At 52.5% G+C, this 25,264-nt stretch overlaps 1 protein-coding gene across 1 annotated transcript; it reads right to left on the bottom strand.

Annotated features, from left to right (window-relative positions):
• Positions 1-2,448: 2,448 nt before the first annotated feature.
• On the bottom strand, positions 2,449-25,264 carry SYNGR3 (synaptogyrin 3; the record flags this gene model as incomplete). The annotated part of the gene is made up of 4 exons (XM_082314159.1): positions 2,449-3,054; positions 4,793-4,935; positions 11,247-11,487; positions 25,166-25,264. 4 exons carry the CDS (start codon positions 25,262-25,264, stop codon positions 2,845-2,847), a joined length of 693 nt encoding a protein of 230 aa, XP_082170285.1. The 3' UTR covers positions 2,449-2,844.

Raw genomic sequence — 25,264 nt, 5'->3', positions numbered from 1 at the left:
TCTCCTGCCCAGCAAAACACAGCCAGGTCCTTGCACGCTCACTGTGCTGACTGCAAGTTAAAGGTAACACTGACTTTTGGGGTGCTGTGAAAAGCCGCTGACCTTGAGAAGAACAACGGTGCCTCGGCCGGGGGCTGAAGTCGTCCCCATTTCACCGTTGCTGCTCTCAAGGTCGGGGCTGGCGTGAGAGCGTGCATGTGCGTGTGTGTGTGTGTGTGTGTCCCTTCTGCGTCCCACCGCCGGCGGGTGGGAGGGTGGGGAGGAAAGAAAGGCAATGCAGGCCTCGGTGCGTACATTCAGATGTTGTAATATTCAGCATGGTTACACCAGGGGTCAGGACACGTCCCGCAGTCAGACAGAGCTTTAGTTCTTTACGGTTACAAGGAAACTCTGGAACACTTATATAGTTAGAAAAAATACAATGTACTGAACAAACATTATCTCACATACAATCAATTTAAACATTTAAATTGATTATAATTTTGCTAAAATATTAACACAAGCACTGTTTGTGCTGCTAAAATTTCAGTGTTCCCTCTAAGGAAAATATTGCTACAGTTCTACCGTACCCTGTATTAAAATCCTTTGCCCTTTTTTTTCCCCCAGCAAGACTGACTCCAGAAAAATCGCAAGGGTCATGTAATTAATTTAGGCTTATGCCATACTGGGGTTTGGGTGTCCCTGGTCTACTTAATGCAAGGATGTCTCACTGTTCACTAAGCCCTGCTGGCACGGGCCACTGCCAGATGCCCCTCAGTCACCTCTTCCTTGCTCCTTGCATTAGCCAAGCAAGTGACACCTCCGATACAGCAGTGCAGCATCTTCCTGCTCATGCTCCTGCCTCCGCCGCAGCTGCGGGCAGCAGGGCCAGGCAGCGGGGCTGAGCGCTGCCTACCCTGAAAGTGCTGGGACCCCAAAGTGGGTGCAAAGGTGTCCAGAGGGAGAGAGGTCTTCTCTGCTGTCGCTGCTGGGAAAGCCCGTGGTGGGGATGGCGGCGGGACACCAGGTCTTGGTGCCACCGCACGCGGCCGCGCTGTGTGGGGAGGCTGCAGTGGCGCAGAAGTGTCCGAGTTGGGAAATGCTGCCTGAAAAATCCCTGAGCAGCTCCAGTGGCTCTGGTGCTGCCAGGAGAGCAGGAGGAGCTCAGCTCCAGCCAAGCAAGCCTTCGCTGCAAATGCACATTTTAACCCGGCCTGAATAGTAGGGGATTCAAGTAACGCATTTTGTCACTGATAATGACTGCTCAGGATGAGATTTGCTGCTTATTAATTAATGCATTTATTTGCAATTTAGCAGTAGAAATGAGCTGTGTTAATGATGACAAAAAAACTGCTGGATGTTTTTGCTACAAGAAGAGCTGGGGCAGTCCAGTAACTATTGCTTGTCACGAGGTCAGGAGGCAGCACGCAACTTTTGCTGGCGTAAACCAGCAAGGCAAAACCCGGGCTCACCAGGAGCCGGGGGCCTCTAAGGATGGAGCTGCCACCGAGGTGGTTGGGAATTCAAGTTTCAGCTCCTTTGCTCAGTTCTTAGTGACAAATAGCTCAGATCACAGCCACCGCGCAGGCAGACAGGCAGGGAAAGCAGGCAGGTTGCTGACAAGGATCTACTGGATTTCACACACTGAGTTGTTTCTGACAAGGCAGGAATTTTGCAGCTGAAAACCAAAACTCAGCCTCTTTCCCAGGCATTTTTCATTCACTCTCCTCTCCCTCTATTTGCAAACAGGGGGCCGTGTGCCCCCACATGATGGACTTCAGTGGCCTGTAAAGTCTTTCCAATTCTCTGCCTGAATTCCTCATTTCTAGAGACCACAGGGTAAATGTATGTTCACCCCTGAGGTTCTGCTGCAGCTGACGGCAGACGGTGGCTGCTCCCAGGATAAAAAATACAAGTTCAAAGCCACTCCTAATTGATTTGGACTTTTGAGTCACTGAGACCCCCCCCTCTTTTGTGTTGGTAACTCTCGGTTTGAGTGTGAGTAAGTGTTCAGTGTTGCCAACCAGAAACTTTGTAAATTTGCAAACTTTCCTAACCCCTCGATAAAGAAGTGGAACTGCAAAGCGCCGTATTTTCTGCTGATAAAATGCTATTCCTAATTAGCAGCCAACTATTGCTGAACTGGTTTCCAGTTTCAAACAGTAACTTTTTACATCCTCAATCAGAACCATGTTGAAGCGTAGAAGCAATTTGGATATTCAACACAAACCCCATCCCACTGTGCCCCCCCATGCCACTTGCATCCTAAGCTAAGTTTTAAACACCTGTTTGGACTACTTTTTTTTTTTTGTACAGTAAATATATACAAATAAAAGTAACACAGACACCGCTATTTCTTTGTGAATTTGGCACTTTCCATGGAACATGTACAGGAAAGCTCTGTAGCGGGAGCAGGACGGGGCCAATCTCCCCGGCGCCACCCACCCACCCTCGCCACCATGAGACCGATTCTGTGTTAGCTCTGGAAGAACGAGATAAATAGCAACTCCTCAGCTACTGCGTTTTCTAACAGGAAAAGGTGTTCTGGGCTTTCCCAGGCACTCAGCAGAGGCCAGCGCCGATTGCCCGGTGTCAAGCCTCAGAGAGGGCATTTATTCATCTTTCGTGATGTGGTAGCAACCTTCCTTCCTTCTGACTTAGAGGGAACACTGCTTTTATAAAACCCTTGGACAGGTAAGACAAGAACCAATACCACTGTACAGAATTCACTGCACAACTAGCTAATAGTAAGGAACCCAGCACTGACTTGCCACATTAAGGAAATGGGACTGAATACATTTGCAATCAACCGGTTAAGTGTACTGCACCGTAGGACTCGGTCTGTTGGTACACGGCCCTCGCCCCTCAGTACGCTGGCACTTGGTAACCTTTCGGGTTGGCATCTAAGGTCTCGGTGAAGGGGGGGCTCTGGTAGGTCTCTGTGCTCTCGATGCCGCTGCCGGTGGGGTAGCCGGGGTACGCCGCGTTGGGGTCGGTGGGGAACTGATCGGTGGCAAAGAGCGACATGTCCGTCCCCAGGCGGTATCTCTGCAGTGCCCTCACGGCCAGTGCAACCTGCCACGGGACGGAGGAGGGTTAGGGGGGGATGGCAACACCGCAGCCAGGACCCCACGTTCCCCCAGGACCCCACATCCCCCCCCAACCTCGCATCCCCCCAGCTTGCTGCAAAGCACTGAGCGCACCACAGCATCCCAGGCAGCTGCTGCCCCTGCTCCGTTAAAGCTGAGAGCTAAAGCAACCCTGAATCACAACCCCTAATGCTAAAGATGCCATTTCTATGTGACTGGATGACGCCCAAATCTCTGCCTAGGGTGGGGGTTGCAGCCTGGGCTCAGGTCCCTGGCCGTGCAGATTTGGCACCATTGGCACCAATAAACCAATCATCTGCTGCGGGGAGGGAAAGCTGCTGAGTCCCGGGCCAGCAAAATAGGTCAGTTCTGCCGAGACTCCTTCACTCTCTTCCAGGTTGCCAGTATTCAGGCCGCAAACCATGGGGAATGCGGGTGGCAGAGCTGTGAGTGCACCACGCTTGCTCTTATTTCAGGAGGTTTCATTAACAATTCAATTAGTTTAAAAATGACAGGCTCAGGGGGGAAAAAAAACACCCACAGACACTGAGAATGGCTTCCCAACCACCGCCCAGTGCCTGCTCCCCAGCGCTGGTTGTGTGCCCATCAAGCAGAGCACCTGGGTTTATTAATGGTACCAGCGGAGGGGCTGCCGGTGTGACCCTACAGCCCAGCAAGCCTCTGTGCCGGTGGCAAGGGACCGGTGACCCCACTGTCCTCCCTGGGGTGGGAGCAGATGCTGATGGGACAGGGGAGAGCATCCCGCCCAGCTCGCTTCCCTGGCGGCTGCATTAAACGGGCAGTCTGGCAATACAGCGATGGAGAAGAGCTGTAAGGGAGCCGGGATTAAAAGAGATTTATTTGGATAACAATAGAGCAGGGAGCAGTTAAACTGGTGAGTAACTGGAGCCAGGCCTGCTGCTAGAAAGCCTCAGATTGTCTTTTGCCCCAGTTCTTTTAAGGCAATATGGAATTACTGCACGTCTTGGGTGCTCTCTGCCTGTGAAAAGCCGGAGGAGGGGTGGAGGTGACGCAGGGGCCATCCCTGCTTCTCCATGCGTAGCCTCTGGAGCAGGAGCCCCCTGAGTGGCACAGGCACCCCCAGGTACATGCGGGGTCCAGCAGCTGTGGGCAAGGGGCCCCATGGCGTTTGGCACACCCCTGGCAGATGTCCCTCTGCCACTGTGCGGCCCCAGAGATGGATAAAGCCTAAAAGCAGGAGCAAAGGGGGTTTCTGCAAGCCTCTGCCTCCAGGGTGGGCAGCAGAGGAGCCAGCCTGGCTTTCTCCGAGGGTTTGCTGATGAGCCTGAGAGCTCCCAAAATCCCCCTACCATCGCATGAGACTGGCTCATTGCGGTGATCCACTCCTGAGGTCTCGTTTGCTTCCAATCAAGCCACTCCCAGGGGTCTAATGAGGCCCTGAAATGAGGGCAGCTCGTGGCTGGCGACACGTTTTCAATGGGAACGCAACTTTCCAGCCTCAGGAGAAGGGGAAGTCTGGAATTCCCCATCGAGAGGGTACGAGACCTGATGCTTCCTCAGTAAGAAACCACAAGTTTCATCTCTATTTGGAAGGACCGCAAGTTTCCTCAGTACAGCCCCTTGCTGCCCACCAGGATTCACTTCTCCAAACCGTGCCCCAGATTCTTCCTCCCAGCTCAGCGCTGAGCCCAGGGCAGGTTTCATTTCTCCTCTCCCCACCTTAGCTCCAAAGCTGAACTCACCCAGACGATGATGGAGAAGAAGGAGAAGGTGATTGCTGCCCGGGCAGCGTCTGCTCCTTGTGAAACCCCTCTGCTCATCGTCGTCCGCTGCCACTGGTTTGCTAGGAAGCAGAAGGCTACAAACCACAGGAAGGACAGGAAACCTGAAAGAGAACAGAGCTGGTCAGTGCTGTCCCTGCCCACCGCTGCCTCTGCTGCCAGGACCCCTGTTTGCTGATGCACAAACACGCTGCCATCAATATTTTCAAATAGCGACCGTGATCTTGGGTGCCTTGGCCTGTGCTGTGGCCCAAACGGAGCTATTTTAAAAAGAGGCTGATTTGAAATCGCCACAAAAACAGGGATGGAAGGAAGCTTGTAGGGCCACCCAGCGTATTGCCTGCCCGAAGTTTAGCTCACCCACATCTCAACCTGACCTCAAAGACCTACAGGGACAGCACACCCTCTCTGGACACGCAGTCCTCGCAGTCTATGGGATTTCAGCCTGCTCGCAGGCATCAAGGTGCTAACAACTCATTTCCAGCAACCCAGTGTGTCGCCCCACCATTCCCTCTGTTCCATGGACACCACCAGCTCTTAAAAACTTTGGGCTGGATACTGCAAACCTCACCCAGGAAGAAGAACAGCACCAGGCTGCTCGGCTGATGCAGAAGATGGCTTTACAGCTGTTCTGTGACGGGCTGTGCCTTGGTCCTACCCAAGGACACAGCTGGAGAACTCAAAAAAAGGCAAGGAACAATCACCCAGGAATATGGACAGGTTGAGATTAACCCCGCTGTGAACACAGGGATCACAAGTGACCCTGGGATGTCAGTGCATCCCACAAGCGAAGCGAGCAAGCAAGTGCTCATCGTGCACCATGCCCAGGGCAGGGATGCAGCAGGGCTGCCCATGGAGCTGAGAGGCACACGGGCTTCACGTGAGGGATCTCTGCTTGTCCCTGCTGCCCTCCGCTGACTGCGCTCCTGTTCTCAGCCTCTCTGGGCTCTGCGGGATTGAGCAAAAACGCTCTGGTGATTATTCCTTACTGGAACCAAAGCTGGCTGAGCAAGATAGGGCTGCAGCTCCCCTAATTCAATCACCAGCCAACAACACTGCCTGATGCCAAGGAGCTCAGAAAATAGTCAAGAAGCAAGCCGCAAGCCACAAGCACACAGTGTACGGAGCAGTGATGCTTTCCAGTGCTGGGAAGAGGAGCTGCATAACCTGGAGCCTTCCATGACGCTGTTTTAAGGGTCTCCAGCTTTCCTGAGGATTCCCAGCGCAAAGGTCCCCCCACGCACCAATTCTGTGTGTCAGTGCACATGAGGACGTTGAGCTACCCAGCATCTTCCGAAGGATGGTTAGCACATCAGTATGAGCAGCCACACTGCCAGTCCCATGGGGCAGCCAGCTGCAAAGCACAGTCTGACTGCAGGGAGAGGAAAGGAGCTTCTTTATTCCCCTTTATCTTGCCAGTTGTTCCTAAGTATGATATAAAATCCACGCATGCATCCATAATCAGAGTGAGAGTTACAGAGCTCATCGCACACCTCGCCTTTAATTCAGGATTTGCTCCTAAATGCAGTTTAAGAAAATGCACTCCTCATCTCCTTCTCTTGCACGATGGGGCCTGGGGCTTCCCGACCAGCGGATGCTTTTGTCTGCCTGGCTGTGCTTGAGCCCTTGAACTGCCCTCAAAGCAACACAAACTCCAGCCAGGATCATCCAGGCTTTCATTTTCCAAATTACAGACTAATACCACAGCCTCATTTTGCCGAATACAGTTAATGCCTGCCACCAAAACTGCCCCAAACCTCTGCATACACATTTTCACTTCCCCTTAGCATGACCGCTTGTTGTCAGTGTTAAATGAGACCTCTGGGGCTTATACCTCAAAGGTCATCCTCAGGGACAGAGATGCTTTCTAGACCCCCAACTCTGTTATAATGGGACTTTACCAGCAGCTGGCCCCCCTTGAGGGAAGCAGATCCAACCTCTAAATGTGGAAACAGGAAGATGCACGCCTGAGATATGGCACTGGCTGCAGCTCGGATGACCAGTAGTGGTCCCCAGGTCTTGGCGCAGGAGATGCTGAACAACATCTCCAGACGTTGCACTGCTGCAGCGCTCCCACCTCCAGGTACCTGGGGAGCAAATACCATGGCAGCAGGGAGCACTGCCCTCCCATGCTCGAGGAGCAAGCCTCAGTCAGGAGTTTCTTGCTCAAATACGCACCTTCCTGGAGACAGCGGTGTTTGGAAGTCAAAAGACCAGCGATCAAACATAAGAGCAGCTCCAAACAGGCTAATTCGGAGCCACACTGTGGGGAGCAGAAGGATGTTCAGGGACAAGCTCTGGGGCCATGCAGGGCTGGCACCAAGGGACACAGGGGCTTTCCAATAGGACCGGGCTGTGTTGCTGGTTTATAGAGGGTGAACTTGTTCTGAAGGACTGTTTCTTTGTTTAACACTCAATCGAGTGCAGTAGGTCCTTCCTCGTATGCTCCTGGGCAGGACACTACCATGAGTCACAGCCACGACACGGGGACTACCTGCCAACCAGTGCCACAAAGCCCCATCTATCACTGGTGTCTTCTAAGGGTTTTCAAGAGTTAAAATGACATCATGCACATCTCTGAACGTGCACCGGCTGCACTGGGTATTGCAGTTACTGGCTTCCTCTGCAACACTGAGATACGCAAGACGCTGACCTTCCCAGTGCTAAAACCATTAGCTTTTTCAGCCAGAAACCTCTAGCTGGGGTCACTTCTGCTGCTACCCGTGTGGAATTCCTGGAGGTTTCGCGACACAGACAAGCCTTTCCCCTCCACATCCAGCTCTGCCTGGATCCTTGAGAAGAAAAAGGATTCCCTCCAGTGCCCTGTGGAAGCGGGAAGGCAGGTATCGCTGCCAATGGAGGAGACAGGGTCAGGCATGGAGAGCATCTCCAGAAACACTAGCCAGGCATTGTTCGAACATCAGACCTCCCAGGGAGCTCTATGGGAACTATTTTTGTTTCTGTACCAGCACTTATTTTCATTTGTGATCATGTTCACCTTCTGCTAGCACTCCTTCACAATGAGACTTTGCACCTGATAATATGAATCAGACACGCAGGATTGCAGCTGACTCCCCTTGCTCCTGGCACCTCACCGGGAACACGGCTGTGCCCTCGTCCGGCACCCATGGCACCACGTCCCGGTTCCACAGAGGGCCTGGCAGTGCCTGCACCCAGCCTCTGGTGTATTTGCAGCATCAGGTGTAAGTGGGTGTTTTGGAGGTGTCTGTCACTACCCATGAATTTTAAAACCTCACAAAGAGGGCTGAGCTGCCAGTGGTGTGGTGTGGCTACCTGTGCCAGTTCCGACTGCATCTGGAAACAGGCACGGTAGCAGCTCTGCACCCGCCAGGACGCTGGGGAAAAGGAGCACACCAGGAAGCACTGTAAGAGCCAGTAGATAATTATCGTTTTAGAATCTGCAGACAACAGAGTGCAAACACCAGGAAAGATGCGTTACAGCCATAATTACAGCCTGGTCCCAAGCAAGCGCACATCCACGGGAGCAGCTGTAAGAGCAGATGGAAGAGAAAGTCATAAATGCCATTTGCACAGCACCGTGGCCCTGCCTGCACCCCTGCCTGCACCCCTGCCTGCGCCCCAGCATTACCTCCCAGCCGGCTCAGTGGCTCTGATCTGCCACTGATCTGATACACAAGTCCTTTTTCCATCAAGCGAAAGAAAGTTGTGGGTTAATGCTTTCATTAACTCCCCGCCCCAACCTCCAGAGACAGCAACTGCCAGTCGACATCTGCTTTGCTGGCAGCCGGCATCAGGCTCCTGGGTGACCCAGGCAAAGGGCCAGAAACAACCTGCTTTTCTCACACACCCCCCACACCGCCCAGTTTGCAATGCTTCCTTGTACCCAGGCATGTTCCTCACCCGGTTACCTCCCAGATGCATTTCTGGCTTTTATATTAAGCAATGATGCAGAGATCACATATGGAGAGAAAGGATGAAACAGTTGCAAGGAAAAAGGGGGAAACCAAGCATCTCATCCTTAGTGGGAAGGAAAAAAGAAGGGGACAACGTAAGACGGTCCCAGGGGTGAAGTCTCCAGGGGTTATTAACATGGAGGTAGTTAAACAAGGCAAATTACGTGGGTCAACTCTGCCTCCTGGCAGGTTCAGTGCCTGAGGCCACTGGGAGCAGCGCAGAGGGGTACGGTGGGCTGCGATCTCCGCAACTACAGAGGCTTCACGTGCCAACAAAACCCTGCACTTCATCTCTACTGCGGGATCTGCTTGTATCGAAGCTTATTCTGGGAGCAACCAACTGCCTGGCATTTCCGTGTGAGTGGGTGTACAGGCTATAGCAGTAGGGCTGTAAGAAAGGTTTGGGGCAGCCATACTTTTAGAAAAGGGAAGGCACAGCACTAGGAATGGGATAAAATACACTGGGCAGGAACCCACCCTGGCATCTCCCAGTGAAATGAACCCATTGCTTGTCCATGCAGCAGAAGGGTGCTTTGCACACTGAGCATCCGTGCAGCTAATGGCTTGTGCCATTGCTTCAATTGCTGCAGGATTTGGGTGGGAAGGGACCTCCGGGTGCCACGTGTCCAACCTGCCCCTCCAAGCGGGGTCAGATGGGGAGGGGAAGGACCAGACTCAGCAATTCCTCCTGCTGGACCCCAGGGACCTGCACCCTCTCTGGGAGCAAACAGGGCAACTGCATGTCAGCAGCATTTTGCCCAATTTGGGCTCAGGAAATGCGAAAAACAGACCTAGGTGGAGATGTGTTTACCTGCAACCATGGACTTTGTTACAAAAGCCCTGGACAATGCTCCTGTTTATATCAGCACTGAGATGGATTTCAGCACAGCATTTGCTAGGGTGCCCTGTGGTAAATGATTCGTTAAGCAGGGAAAGCGGGGATTGTACAAGAGCAGCAAGAAAGGTAAGGACCTACTGGGCAGCATTAACAGAGGCAATGCCAGGCTGCAGCAGAGCTATAGAAGACCGCTCTTTGCAGATTCTGATAGGTGACACTGTGTCAGTCATGGGCTCGCGTCCACACAACCTGCATGTAAGTGACTTATTTGTTTTACCAGCAAGGAAGCAGCTTGCCTGTTTTCTACCAAGAAGCCTGCAGAGGAGATGGCCTGAGGGAGCAGGACGTCTCTGCCCAGACACAGGCTGAAGACACAATGCACCTGGAGCACACACAGTGACCCAGGGTGATCCTGGGGTGGATTTACCAGCACAGACCTCTGGTGCAATACTGCAGCCTGTCCCCAGGGCAGAGCACAACCCCGGCATGGCAGAGGCTTTGCAGGGCAGAAACCATCTTCTCCAGCTCGCTGCTGAAGCCCCTGAATGCGCACGCAATGCAAGACAAGTGCAAAAGAGAAATGAGGCAGAGATTGAGAGTGGTACCATTTCACATATGCCTGGCAGGGGAGAGAACGGCTGTTACGAGGTGGAAGGCAGGGAGGATCACAGCCTCACACCGTGACACGCAGCATCAGCCAGAAGATGGATGTGATGTTCCCCTTCCGTTTGAATTGAAGGGTTGCAGGCACCGAGCCCCACGAAAGGAGCTGTAAATATCATCTAACAAGGGCTGGACGCTGGCGCTCTAGGACCATGGAAATAAGCTTTCTAGCAAGGAGAGAACATCCTTAACAACAGGCAAGTGCAGGGAGGTGATGACGGATGTTTTCATTTGGGACCAGAGAGCCATCAGCGACGCCTGTGCTGGATAAATCACCTTCAGACTTTGCTAACACAAGAGCCTGGAAATGGAGAACATCAGCTGGCAACTCCCACAGCAGCCAAGCGGAACATAGCCTCTCCTGGCTCAAGGCATCCCGCCTGCTCATGTTCACATGGATGAGCCCCAGGTCAAGGGGCTCAAGACAGCACAGAAGATCTGTGCCAGCCCTTGGGAGCCCCAGACCCACCTGCACACCGCAGTCCTGGAGGCAGCGAGGGATTACAGCAGTATGTAAAAGCGTGCTTCTGCTTTGTTCCAAAACACACATGCACAAAATGAAAACAGACCCAGATGTAACTGATGAAATGACATTTGCTTGAGCCAGAAACAGGAGATGTGGGAGGGTAAAACGCTCTGGTCTACGAGATGCAACCACCAAGCCTCACTTCTCTGGGTGGCCTCACTGAACCCAGCTCAGCAAATGTCTCCAGTTGCAGAAGTGACACAGACGAGTGGGACACCCCGCTGTCTCCAGGCTGCCACGCACCGGCTTCCTCGCTCCTGCCTCTGAGCTCACGGCTGGATGGGACAACCCATCTGCCATCTCTGTTCTCCCCGACTGAGGCACACGAGTTGTTCAATGCTGTGGGAGGAGAGGGGAGGACTCAAGCACGGAGCTGCAGGGCACAGCAACAACCTTGCGCTGCCCATGGAGCCAGCATCATCCTTCGCAAGCACAGGAAAGCCAGAGACGTACCTGAAAAGCCAAGGTCCAGCAGGACGGCCCGTTTGCGGTCCTTCACGCTGCTGATCTGCTGGAAGTAGAGGTCCACGACAAAGAAGAAGATGCAGCCAAAGAAGGCAATGATGCCAACGGCAATGCCATAACTGCAGGCACTCTCATTATCGTTGAAGATGCAAAGCAGCTCGGGGTTCTGGCTGTCCTTGTTCACGTAGCACTCGTTCACGATGGAGCCAAACACCACGATGGAGAAGATCTGCAGAAGGAAGGAGAAAACACAACTTGCTGCTGTTTACATTTAACTCTGTTTTCCAACAGCAACGTAATTGGATTCAAATAGTTCAAATAGGAACAAAGTACTTCTGTCTTTGACTCCATGGCAACATGGCATTTGTTAGACAGATCCCGACTCTCGCCTGGTTGGCGGCCTAAAGCAATAGGCTGGTGGACAGTACCTGGTCCTCCTTTGCTGTGAGCCTGTCTGCCTTTCAGTGGCTTGGTTTGCAGAGTATTTTAAGAGATTTTATTCTCCAGACAGACTGAGGAGGGAAAAAATAAATAGATGGGACAGGTCTTTGCACAGTCTTTCTGCTTGTGCTGCTCTCCGCTGTCAGGCTGTGCTCGATAAACCCCCTTGTGTCACTGTGGAGCGGGGAGAAATGAAGTTACAGAGGATAATTGAGTTGCTGAGCAGGCTGACCCAGGAAAGGACTGGATGCCCAGTGGAGGGGGGACGGGACACGGCAGAGTGGGGAGGTGGGGAGCAGCTCACCTGGGCGCAGCAGGGCAGGGGGACAGGCTGCCCTGTGAATGACAGGGCAATTTTTCACCTGGCTTAGCAGGGGTTGAGGGATGCAGCGCCTGCATCCATTATCCAGTGACCTGGGTTTGGCCCTGAGAGGGACAAAAGGGCAGGAAGGTTGCTGGTGGCTGACCAGGTCCCACCACTGGGACCTGAGGGTGTTTCACATCCCTGCAGGCAAGGAAGGAGCTGGATGGCAGCACACAGCCGGCTGCCTAAATTAATACCATTGACCATGCTGCATGCTAAAGTAATTCCCTTATCCTTCTGACACCAAAGGCAGCAAGTGGAAGCCATGGGACCAGCTGCATTATAATTCACTCTGGAACCTGCTCCTTTAGAGCCTAGAAAGCACTGCACCGCCGGCTGTATTTCAAGGCTGTGAGCAGGGAGGGAAGCAAGGCGTGCAGACACCCCTCCATCACACTGCGAGCCTCTGATCTTGTCGCTCGCTGCCAGCACCAGCTCCTCACATCCCTACATGCTTCCCCACCCTGCCGGCTCGCAGGACACAGCTGGAGGCCATGTATGCAGGCAGAGAGATAAGAGGCTCCTCCAGCACACCCCAGTGTGGCGGCTGCCTGGGAGCAGCTGAGGTCTTGGGGTACAGGGCAGCTCCCACTCTGGAAGCCCTGCTACGTCTTCTGCAGCAACAGCACAACACAAAGTGCACGAGACCGAGACAGGCGACAGACAGAGGCGGCAGCTGAAGAGCCACATGATAAACTGCAGCTGGTGGCCTTTGCAAAGTCACCTGTGTCTCACCCACAGAGCTGATGCCCGGCCGTGGGCCACCTCCTACAGCCCCGTGCTCCCTGAAGCGCAGTATTAGCAGAGCTGGGTGAAATGGAGCAGAACCACTATGAACAAACCACTCAGAAAGCTCTAACCACTCTTTAACATAACATTGTGATATACATTTTCTCCCAAGCACTGGCCAGATATCTCACTCTTGCCTGCCCCGAAGGATTTCATCCAGATTTCTCTCCTCCAAACTCCTTCCAGTGCTGGGGTGAAGCTGCACTAGAGCTTCTGTCTGAAGCTACTTACAAATGCAAGTGTCTCATTAGCAAACGCATCTTAGATAGTGTCCACTAACTCTCCCCCAAGTTGGAGGGGACAACAAAGAAATGGATCTGCAGAGGACTGAATTACTAAAATGTGAAGAACTGGTGAGGGATATTTTTTTTTCTCTGTAGGGTGTCATCTGAAATAAATGATGAGCAGAAGCAGCAGAGTCTCTGGAGTACATCCTGCCTTAAGTATGTAGGAGCTCCTGCAAGCTGCTACCCCAGCACCCCAAGCCCGGGACTTTGCCACCAGCTTCTCATGCTGATATCTGCAACCCCGTGATGGACAAGCAGGTTGCACCATGCTCACTCACACCTCCAGAAACCCACCAGCCTGACAACTGAGGGCAGGACTCATCTTTAAACCCTTTTAGCCAGGAGCTTTGTTAGTGACAGCAGACTCCTATTGCTTCTAGCATTTAAAATTCAGGCCAGCAGTAAGCTGGTCTGTGTCAGGTGGTGGAGATGCTCTGAGACCTGCTTGCTAATTTAGCTGGCATCCCTGAGCTACCTGAAGATGTGCAGGAGGAACAACACGTTGTATCCAGCCCAGAGACCCCCACACTGCAATGTGACAAGGCTGCAGGGAATCACGCAGACAGGCTCTCCTGAAATACTCTGTCACTGCAAGGAAACAAAACGCGGGGGTCCCACCGTGGGGTGGGAAGGAAAGCAGAGCTCGCCCCCAACACCCGGTGCTGCTGACAGCAGAGGCCAGAGAGGGCAGCTGTCCTGCCCTGCACAGCCGCTCGGCCAGGAGCAAGCGACGTCCTGCAAAATCCCCCAGGGATTCACCTGCGGGTCTCGGCAGCAGCTCTTTGGGGCTCTTTCCATCAAAACACCTCCTGTACCTCCCATGGCTGCCCTAGACCCCCAACAACTCTGCGCTGGCCCCTTCTCTCCATGGCCTGCTTAGCCAAGGGGATCGGCATCTCCACCTTGGCAGAGACGAGCACGCATCCCTGTCTATGCGACTGGCAGCAGGAGTGGGCTTCTGGCCTGGAAACACTCCTCAGCCCCAGGAATTAGCCTGTTCTTGAGTGAGGCCCTCCTAGAAATGTGGGTTTCTAAATGTGCATCTGCAAAATTCAGGTGCAACCTTTGATTTCCCCTGGTGCGTTGACAGTGGATAGAAAGTACCTATGTCCCACGGACCTCTCCACAGCTGGCACAGGGAGACAATCAGACCTTCCTCCTCTCCGAATTTAACCACTACCCGGGGTCCTGTTCCCATCCACCCCTGACTCATCTCAGCTCTGAGCACCAGCCACAAGCTTGACAGCAACCTGAGTCACCGACTTGTATTTGCACCCTCTTCCTCACTGGCGCTGCACTTGCGGAGCGCTCGGCTGTCACACCGTGACGGGCACATCATCATCATGCACAGAACAAGAGGGTTGCATTGTAAGAAAGAAACAACCACAAACAGTAATAATAATTTTCCCAGTGCTTTGGCAGCAGCTGTAATATCAGCAGTTGTAAAAATCTGTTCATAAATAATGCAAAATTGTTATTTACCATCAGAAATAGCAGCAGCATTTATAAAACAGGCCCTGGAAGAAATAATGTGATTCTGGAAAACATGAATAATTGAGAACCTCTGATTCCACGGGATTATTTCTCTGGCAGGCCAGCAAACTCATACTCAGCTTCTCCAATAAGTGTTTTGCTTAGTTCTCCCAGGATTAACAACCTGGACTACTCTGTGCTGTCGGGTGCCAGTTTCAGTGGGTGAGGGAGGGCTCTCATAAATACGATTACGGACATTACAGGACAGGGTATCTGGCTGCCTGCATGCAGGTTTGGACACCTGGGGCTGTCGACGGAGGATGCCCAGGAAGCACTACTGGGATGGAAATGGAAAGAACAGACATTTCATTGCTTAACTTCAAACTCCAGAGGGTTTTGCAAAGCAAGGCATCCTTCTTGTGGCTGGACGACCTGAGCAGCTCACCCTGCGAGAACCCCTCGGCCGGGTGCCGCCCACAGCATTTCGATGCAGGCAACATGGGACGTGCAGCTTCTTCTCGGGAGGCCAAAATAGTAACGAATTGCAAGCACACGCACTTGATAGATGCGCTCAAAACATCAGCGCTGGCTGAAATACTCCTGTCAAAACATGCTTTTCAATGAAAACAAGTCTTTCCATGGGTTTTCTCCCCCTGTGATTGAAATTTTATAGTTTTTCTTAAAGAAAACAACCGATGCTGGTAAAGATTTTAATGAGAATAGATTTGGTGTTGTCTTTCTAAGTATAGGTGAAAAAAAATTTTTTTGAGAAATTGTGGGTAGGTGGGGGTAAATAAAACCCATACAATTTTTTTAAACTTCATGCAAAACAAGTGGGATTTTCCAATGACCTCTACAAACCACACTTGCTCAAACCCACAACCAGTTCATCAGTCTGGAAAGTGAAAATACAAGGTCAGATTTTCCACTGCAATTGAGATTTTATGGGTCCTGAGTAAGGATGCAGGGATCCTGCTCTCCAGAGGCGCTCCCCTGACTCCCACCTCCTCCTGCCAGTCAGGTCGGTCCCCAAAACTGCAGTCCCCATGACCAGGCATGGCAGTGATGGGACTTAGGACCAAGTGCCAAGGTCACTGGCGTGCACAGCACAGGGGCACCTGCCATGCAAGCCACTGTGTCCCAAGGCCATCCACCCTTCTAATAGGGCTCCTCCATATCTCACAGGCTTTGCAAAGGAGCCTGAGCATTCACAGGACACTCCATTTTCCAGATGAACAATCCAACACAACCAGCAACAAATTTTGCTCTCACTGGGTGAACTGGTGCAAGACCCAGTAAGAAAACTGGATTACCTCCAGCCATCCCAATATGAAATTGCACCCCGCCTGCCAAAGCTTTCACATAAATCTGCTTGCAGCTCGGGGTCTCCTGGCCAGCAGCCTGGCTCGCAGGTTGCTCAGCCCTGCCTCTCCCCAGTGTCAGAGAGCGGCTGGGAGCCCCCGGCACATGGCTCCGGCAGCTCCACATTCAGCTGCAGGGAGGGATGGGAAGGAGGAAAGCTGTCTTCTCCCATCCCTTCCATTAAGGCTTGCACTTCAGCCACACAAAGGAGCTTCTGTGCCTCAGTCACACCCTGGGAGGGAGAACAACGCCAGTCAGGGAGATGCATGAAGTGCTTTGAACCAAAATGACGCTGCTCATGCAAGTGCAGATGGAGCTCATGTTACACCAAACCAGTGAGAAGCCAGGGATCTCACTTCTTAATGAAAGCCAGCTGCCCAGTTCCCCCAGTTTAAAGCTTGCTTCCAAGCAAGACTGGACACCTTGCCAGGCCAGCCAGCCTTTCTGTAATGCAGGACAAAGGGACAGGTCTCGGCAGCGATCACTGACAGGGTCCGGGTACGCCGGCCATGATGGACTCTGGCAAATGGCTAGTGCAAAGCCGAAACCAGAGGGGTTTTGAGTATCACCCTAAAAACCTGGGGGACAACCCTAGGGACACCGCTTACCCATGGCTGGAGGCTGCATCTGAGCAGGAGCCTGCAGCTCCAAGGCTGCCTTTGGTATCCAAAGTGCTGGACCCAGATGCATATCTCGCCCACTTTCCTTGCCTGCTGCCCACCTCCTATTTTCCCCGCTCACTCTGTTTTTGGGAAGACCTCTTGCCTCTTTTTCCCTCTCTGGCAATGGCTGTTAAGTGCAGGGGACTGTGACCGAGTGCTCGGTGCCCTGTGCCGGTGGATGCCCCAGCAGGGGCTGTGCTGGCGGGGCAGGGAGTTGATGGCGCACAGCGGGCAGGCTGCCGGCACCACGGACACGTAGGCAGCCCTGCAGCAGGAGACCAAGTGAAATCTCATTCTTTTCCCCCAAAAAAAGGAAAGGGGGAGCCTGAGAGGACAGGTTGCTTGCTTGGCAGTGTCCAGGCACTCATGCCCAGGCTGCTGGACCTGCAGCCATTGCCAGACGAGGGTGGAACCCAGGGTGCTGGGGACACCTGTGAGCCCCATGACGGAGACACCATTTTATGTGTGCATAAAGCTGGGAAACCTGCGGCTGCCTTCTCTGCACCAGATTTTTACCATCTGGAAGAAGGTGGCTGGCCAGGCTGCCTGGCTCGGTTCTGTAATTATACTTTGCACGTCCATGTTCTCTCCCAGGGCTTGAGCCGGCTGGACCCCAGGACACGGACATTTTTCATCCACGTTGCTTTTAGCCTTCTGTAGCCCAGGCACCTAAAATGTGCTTCACAAGACCTCACGGTGTGAGCACAGCCACCACACGGAAAACAAAAAGCAAATCACGCAAGAGACCACAAACTGAAAGCTTCAGTGTACGAACTGTCAGCCATTTTAAGGTGAGATGTTTCCACTGCTGATGCACTGTACTTTGATTTGGGACCTATAAAAAGCATTACCAGAAGGTGTGGGGTTGTAGGAGACAGCAAAACGTTGCTTTGATTACACATGCAAGCAACCATTAACGTCAACATCAAGGAAATGTAATGCATGAAGAAAAATCCACTGCTAATTTGCTCTGCTGTAGCTCACAATCCATGGTGTTGGGCACAAACCGCATGTACAGAGAGCCAGTACCAACGTCCGGGTGATCCTTCGCCACCCTAACGTGAGCATCAGTGAGACAGATGCCATCCTGCTTGGCACTCTCCCCTCCTTGAGCCACCACCCAGCAAGTGAAGGATGGACTAACAAATGAGAAGGGAAAACACTTAAGGTCAAATCAGCACAGGCCAAATCCTGCCTAGCACTGAGTGTTTTCATAAGCCCCAGTTAAGCCCTTGCCTTGAGTTGCATACGTACCTCGTGCAGATACTCTGCTCAGGGATGAGTTAGACCCTTGGCAGAGGGCCAGCCTCCTTCAACACCCACCAAGCTCAAATTCTGGGGAAATTGGGTCCCGTGTCCCTCTCCAGTTTATCTTTACAGTTGTCAGTCACGGGGAAGTTTCCAGCACAGATCTGCATAATTTACTGGAGGGTGTGAAGACTAAAGAACTACTTTAAGCACTGCCAGATCTCCCACAAGGGCTATGGATATGACCACAAAGGAAAGACCTGACGCAGTTTCTGGCACAGAAAGAGGTGGTATGATGCTGGCCGTAATAGGTTTATGGACATGTCTACCAGGCTAATCAGCTTGGGAAGGATGCATATTGATGACCACATGACCGATTTTTACTGAATTACTTTTCCTAATGTGGCAGAAGATGCTGGCTGAAACACAGCGCCCATTCAAAGTTCCTAATCTAGTAATGCAATCTGAGCACATGGCAAGCCAGCAGTGTTTTGAACCAGTGATGACAGGAAAATGATAATTTAGCAGCATTTTAAGCTCAAATGCAGTGAAACTTCTGTATAATTCCATTACCAAAAATGTTAAATTTAAGTTCTGCCTTTACTCTACATCCCACGAAAAAGAGAATTAAGACGGAAATCTGGCGACCCTACTGAAAAGCAGCCAAGACCAGACAAAGTCCAAAGCAGCTAAGATCACGCTAATGATTCTCAGCATTGCCACGGGCTCCTTAAGTGCCAGACCAGCCTCACAGCCCTTCTCTAAGAGCCATGAGGGCTCAAGAGTCAGTGAAACACCTGAAGGCTGCAGGAGCTATTCGGAGCTTGCAGCGCTGGGGCTCCCACCTCATATTTCTTGTCGATGTCTCCTGGGGAGTTCTCAGCCTGGTGCTGGGTATGCCAAGCAGCCACCTCCATCTGCATCTGCAGGACACGGTGAGCAAGCAAGGTCTGCTCCAGTGAGGGAGCTTTCCAGGCTCCAACTCCAGCCTTTACAAGAGCTGTGTGTTGTAGCCCTGCAAACCCAAACGTGCACCCCACAGCACCTCAAACCAGCACTACTGCAGCTTCACCCTGGGTGTGAAACTCCCTAGAAGGGAGGACGTGCTCTGTCCTGAGGGTACAGGGTAGCAACAATCCTGGAGCCATATTCTTCTTTGTTTACCGCCTGGCTTTTCTGCTCTTGAGCTTGTTTTCTAATGCAAATAAACACAGCTTTTACCATGAGCACAAATACCACCCTTTCCATCCCTCTGGAGAAACAAAGCAAACCTGGACCAGGACGGCAAGGGTACACCCCCTCCCTCCAAGAACCACCACCTATTCCTAATACATCAGACCAACACACGGCACATCCCTTACCAAAGTCACAACTCAGCAAAGCACATTTGCCTTGCTGAAAGACAATGATCTGCTGTATTATGGACTAAGACCCATATCAGTGCAAAGCCGAGCACATAAAGACTTTGCTGGATCTGAGCCGAAGTAACCTCTGGTCATAAAAGTTCTCTACCGCATATCAAAGGCTACAGGGACTGCCACTTTGCTGCCATGCCTCTGCCAAGTAATCAGATTTCGCTGCCCTGGTCCAGTCCCTTAATAAAGGTTTTGCTCTTAAAAGCATAAGATTATTGCAAGGAAAACCCAGACAAAATACTGGGTCTAATGAGATAAAATACTGCATAGGGAAAACTCTCTCCAGTGATCCACGTGATGAACTACAAATTCATTCAGCTTTAAGAAACAAGAGATAATGGCAGCAGATAGGGTCAGGCAGCTGCCGACAGGTCAGTTGCAGGCAAGGTTGTCCAGCTGTGCAGTTCATGCAGGCAGCAACAGGGTGGTCACTGGAGCAAGAAACAACCATTTTAAATAAAATAGTTAGGTATTCCTCTATGTTGTAGTAAAACAGGGACCTGATCTCGTGCTGAGCTCCACAGAGGCAGAGGGAATGGCTGGGTGGGTGGAGGGAGGCGAGAGTGGCCCAGCCCTTCCGAGCAGGCTGCACCGGTGGGACCGGGCACTGCCCTTTTACTGTTGCTCTTACTGAAATTCACAGGAATTACTGAAAATATTCTCATAAAATCACAGAGTCATAGAATGCTTTGGGATGGAAGGGACCTTTAAAGGCCATCTAGTCCATCCCCCCTGCAATGGGCAGGGTCATCTTCAACTACATCAGGTTGCTCAGAGCCCCATCCAGCCTGGCTTTGAATGTTTCCAAGGATGGGGCATCTACCACCCCTCTGGGCAACCTGTTCCAGTGTCTCACCACCCTCATCGTGAAAACTTTTTGCCTTGTGTTCAGTCTAAATCTACCCTCCTTTAGTTTAAAACCATTACCCCTTGTCCTGTCGCAGCAGGCCTTGCTAAGAAGACTATCCCCATCTTTCTTGTAGACCCCCTTTAAGTATTGAAAGGCTGCAATAAGGTCTCCCCGCAGCCTTCTCTTCTCCAGGCTGAAGAACCCCAGCTCTCTCAGCCTTTCCTCATAGCAGAGGTGTTCCAGCCCTCTGATCATTTTTGTGGCCTCCTCTGGTCCCGCTCCAACAGGTCCATGCCCTGTGCTGAGGGCCCCAGAGCTGGACGCAGTGCTCCAGGTGGGGTCTCACCAGAGCGGAGTAGAGGGGCAGAACCACCTCCCTCACCCTGCTGGCCGTGCTGCTCTTGATGCAGCCCAGGATACGGTTGGCTTTCCGTGCTGCGAGAGCACATTGCCCATTCGTGTCCAGCCTTTCATCTACCAGTACCCCCAAGTCCTTCTCCTCAGGGCTGCTCTCAATCCCTTCATCTCCCAGCCTGTACTGATACCGGGGATTGCCCCGACCCTGGTATTTGGCCTTGTTGAACCTCATGAGGTTCACACAGGCCCACTTCTCCAGCTTGTCCAGGTCCCTCTGGATGGCATCCCGTCCCTCAGGCGTGTCAACTGCACCGCTCAGCTTGGTGTCATCTGCAAACTTGCTGAGGGTGCACTTGATCCCGCTGTCTATGATGTCATTGATGAAGATACTACACAGCACTGGCCCCAGTACAGACACCTGAGGGACACCACTTGTCACTGAGTTTTTCCGAACTGCTTTTAAAAGTCAATCCTAAACCTACGTTAAATGAACAATGCCCCTGCAAAGCTGCGTGGCCACTTGAAAGTCTAGCTGGTGCTGGCAGTCACAGAGAAAGGAACTCATGATTCTGCGGGTATCCTTTGTGAATATCAAGTTTGTTTTACTGTGCAAAAAATGTCTCAAAAGGAAACCACAAGAGCGATCACATCTTCATCTGACAAACTGCATCAGACGGAGGGGGAAGAGATGAATGAGGAACTGTTAAATGGTTCTTTCCAGCTTTTGATTTTACAGCTCATGCCAGGAGTGTTTTTTTTCCCTTCCGATACTCAGAATTACTATATCTGTCAGGAAGAGGTTGCTGTGTGAGGTAGAATCAGGAATCCCCTTTTGCCATCACTTACATTTGGGGATTTCTACATTGAAGTCACAATTCACCTGCCAGTCCTTTAGATGTTTGTCAGCACAAGGTCTGAACCAACAGCCCTGAAGCAACCACCAGAGTCACAAAACGGAGCTGGACCCTCCTTTGGGTAGCTTGTCATGGAGCCCCAGCAATGGCCATCAGCCAGATCAGCACCGAGTCACTCGCACCAGGCGCATGAGGCTGGCCCCAAAGCCTCACGGTGGTTCTCCATCGCCCATATTCCCACCCAAACCAGCACATCTCAGGCAGCTCCCTCCTTTTCTCACCAAAGGAACGTAACATCATATGCACAGCAAGGGTTACGTCTTCAAGGTTTGATCCAACTGCACAGGTTAAACATGTTTAAAAAGATGCAACAGCAAAGCACAGGAAGGAAAACCACATGAATAAAACCCACCCCAAATATCTAAACTCAGTCATCCTCAAAGCCTCAGTCAAGGGCTTTCTGAATAACCATCCACAGCTGTTATGTGCAGGCACAGGCAGCTCGTCCTCCCCGTGATGGCAGGCAGGAAAGCCCAGGAAGGTTTCTGTTTGCTTTGTGAATCAGGGAGCATCACAGCGGGTCTGTGCCACCCACCCGGCCACCAGCACGGTGCGGTAAGAAGCAGACGCTGCCACGTGCCACGGTGCTGCCATGCTCTCCCGGGGCAGCAATTACGAGTGTCAGGGCAGAACAGAAAGGCAGCAGAGACCTCGCAGGCAAGCCCTTTTGGCTGCCTCCTCCGTCCAAGCTGTCCATCTTGACATGGGTCCCATCTGGCAAGAGCAGCAAAGCAACCACTCAGAAGGAGCCCAGGCACAGGCTGCTTTACAAAACTTGCAAAAAATAGCAATGGCCATGCAGGCAAGTAGGCAGGAAACCTCCACTCATACCTCCAACCTGCCTAAAGTCCCTGCTCACATTGGAAAGGAGCTGTAAATGCTGAACTGGTTTAAGATGCAGGTAACAGGACTGCAACAGCCAAGCGAAGGCCAGCCGGGGCTCTGAACACCCAAGCTGGAGCAGCGATGGAGAAGGGTCCCCAACAGATCTGCCAGCAAATGTGAGACCTGGGAAAAGTGGTCCATAGAGCTTTTAACATGAGCTTCCACAGCCTGATCCCCAGCCCACTGAAAACAGAAAAAAACCTCCCTTTTAGCTCAGTGGGCTTTGGAGCCGACTCCAAATATTGCAAATGTTTACGCTTGGGACAGCACAGTGCGCATCCCACATTTGTCCACGTCAGTGCTCCTCTGCACTTGTTTAGAGTTAAGTTGATGCATTTCTGTAGTTGTAAGCGCTCGGTTTTCACAGATTCCCTGTGAACACAGAACCATGAAATGAGTGACTTTGCTATTAAATAAACTAGCCAGTGAATATATGCAAGAGTATTTTCTAAGCTGGAATTTTTATTTTATCTCAATATTCCGTATTCTGTTCCTGCTTCCCAGCAGCATCCGATCCCCTTCTGTATGACAAGGTTGCTGAGCTCTCTGGGCGCGTGGTGGCAGATTTATTTTACGAGGTGCCTAACTCACCATCAGCGGGTCAAGAATTTATCTAACTGTACCTAAAACCAACACCACTGCCAATAGTTTGCCATTTCCACTCAAGGAGGATCGAGGAGGATCCAGGTGGATCCAAACCAAGTTTTCTGGACTGAGGCAATGCTTCTAGGAAACGACTGCTGCCAGGTGCCCAAACCCTGCCCAAAATGCTCCATCCACCCAAGCTGGATGCTTCAGATCCATATCTGGCCTTCGTTCTTCTCCAGTAATGGGGTCACAGGCTTTCTCAAACCTCTGGAAAGCATGCTGGCTTGCTCCCATCCAGCAAAACACTTATAGAATCATAGAATTGTTAAGGTTGGAAAAGACCCTTAAGATCATCGAGTCCAACCGTTAACCTAGCACTGCCAAGTCCACCACTAAACCATGTCCTCAAGCACCACGTCTACCCATCTTTTAAATACCTCCAGGGATGGAGAGTCAACCACTTCCCTGGGCAGGCTGTTGCAGTGCCTGACTACTCTTTTGGTGAAGAAGTTTTTCCTAATATCCAACCTAAACCTCCCCTGGCGCAGCTTGAGGCCATTTCCTCTCGTCCTATCACTTGTTACTTGGGAGAAGAGACCGACCCCCACCTCACTACAACCTCCTTTCAGGTAGTTGTAGAGAGAGATAAAGTCTCCCCTCAACCTCCTCTTCTCCAAACTAAACAACCCCAGCTCCCTCAGCCGCTCCTCATAAGACTTGTGCTCTAGACCCTTCACCAGCTTCATTGCCCTTCTCTGGACACGCTCCAGCACCTCGATGTCCTTCTTGTAGTGAGGGGCCCTAAACTGAACACAGTACTCGAGGTGCAGCCTCACCAGTGCCCGAGTACAAGGGCACTGTCACCTCCCTGGTCCTGCTGGCCACACTATTCCTAATACAAGCCAGGATGCCATTGGCCCTCTTGGCCACCTGAGCACACTGCTGGCACACTTAACATGTTAAGCCTTGAACCACTTAAACATGTGGTTTAACTTTAAGCATGTGATTGCAGATGGAATTGCTCATATGCTTAAAGACAAGCACATGCTCCCATGTTGTGCTGTACAGGGCCTCGACCAGGGCACCCCACCCTGGAGAGCCCCACAAACGCACCCACCATGTTGGCTGGCAGGAGGGCAGCCGGCGGGGCGCAGCACCTTCTCATCACACCTTTCCTTCACTCACTGCCTGCATTTGGCACTGCTGAAGGTGACACAGAGCCAGCGCGGGCGGCCGAGGGCCTCCATGCACAGCGGAGGCATGACACAGGTGAGGATGAGCCCCCAGGCCCAGCTCGGTTCACCTGCAGCCTCCAGCCAAGCACCGGAGCCAGGAGCCAGCTGCAGTGAGAGACAGGGAGACCCTCCCCATTGGGGGCTTTTAGGAAGGGCCAGGCATTGCCGACCTCCCAGGGCTGTGCATGCTTGCAGATCTTAGCAGGTAAAAGCCAGGCTGGGGGAGGCGAATTAGTGGCTGCCCTTACCCTTCGGGCAGCCGGGCACCATGGCCCCAGCGAGCATCAGTGCGCAGCTTCCCATGCTGCTTATTCACGGACCATCGGCGAGCGAAGCCTTCCCTGAGCAGTTGTACAGCATATTCCACCTCCTGCTCTCTGCTCCATAGCAGGAACTCGTAGATGGGAAACGGCCAAAAAATATGACATCCTTTCAGAAGAAAAGGGGGAGCTGGGCAGGGCTGGCTCTCAGATTTCTCCTGTCACACACACACACTGCATGCATAGAGTGTGGAAGGAAGGAAAATGTCCTCTGTCTCCTGATTTACACCCCATCCCCTTGCCATTTGCTCAAGCACCAGGGGCAAAATTGGTAAGAGGCAGTGGCACATCTGCCCGCTGCACGTTGCCCCATTCCCAAGGAATCTCCCTGCAAACACCCACGGGAGCCGGCAAGCCCTGCCACCCTGGCCGGGACGCGGCCAGCCCCACGCCGCACGGCTGGCCGTCACCCACCTCAGCTGCACCGGCGCCGCACGGCTGCAGAAGCACCGCACATTGCACGAACGCTGCACGATGCCTGCTCATTGCACATTGCACGGGCACTGCACAATGCAACGGGCACGGCACGCTGCAACGGGCACCGCGCGTTGCAGCAGGCATTGCACCCTGCACGGGCACTGCAAATCGCCCGGGCACTGCCCGTTGCAACGGGAACTGCACATCGCACAGACGCTGCCCGGTGCCCGGGCACTGCCCAACGCCCGGTGCCGAGCCCCGCGGCCCCGCTTCCCCGCCAGGACGGCCGTTCCGGCTTACCCAGGTCGTCACCCGGAGGATGGTCTGCGGCTGCTTCAGGAAATCCACGGGGTCGATGGCCCCCCCCGCCCGGCCCGCTCCGAAGGAGGCTCCTTCCAT

The sequence above is a fragment of the Platalea leucorodia genome (assembly GCF_965183815.1).
Source record: "Platalea leucorodia genome assembly, chromosome: 5".
Classification (NCBI taxonomy): Eukaryota; Metazoa; Chordata; class Aves; order Pelecaniformes; family Threskiornithidae; genus Platalea; species Platalea leucorodia.
Note: the sequence above shows the minus strand (reverse complement) of the source record. Positions and strands in the feature narration are given on the sequence as shown.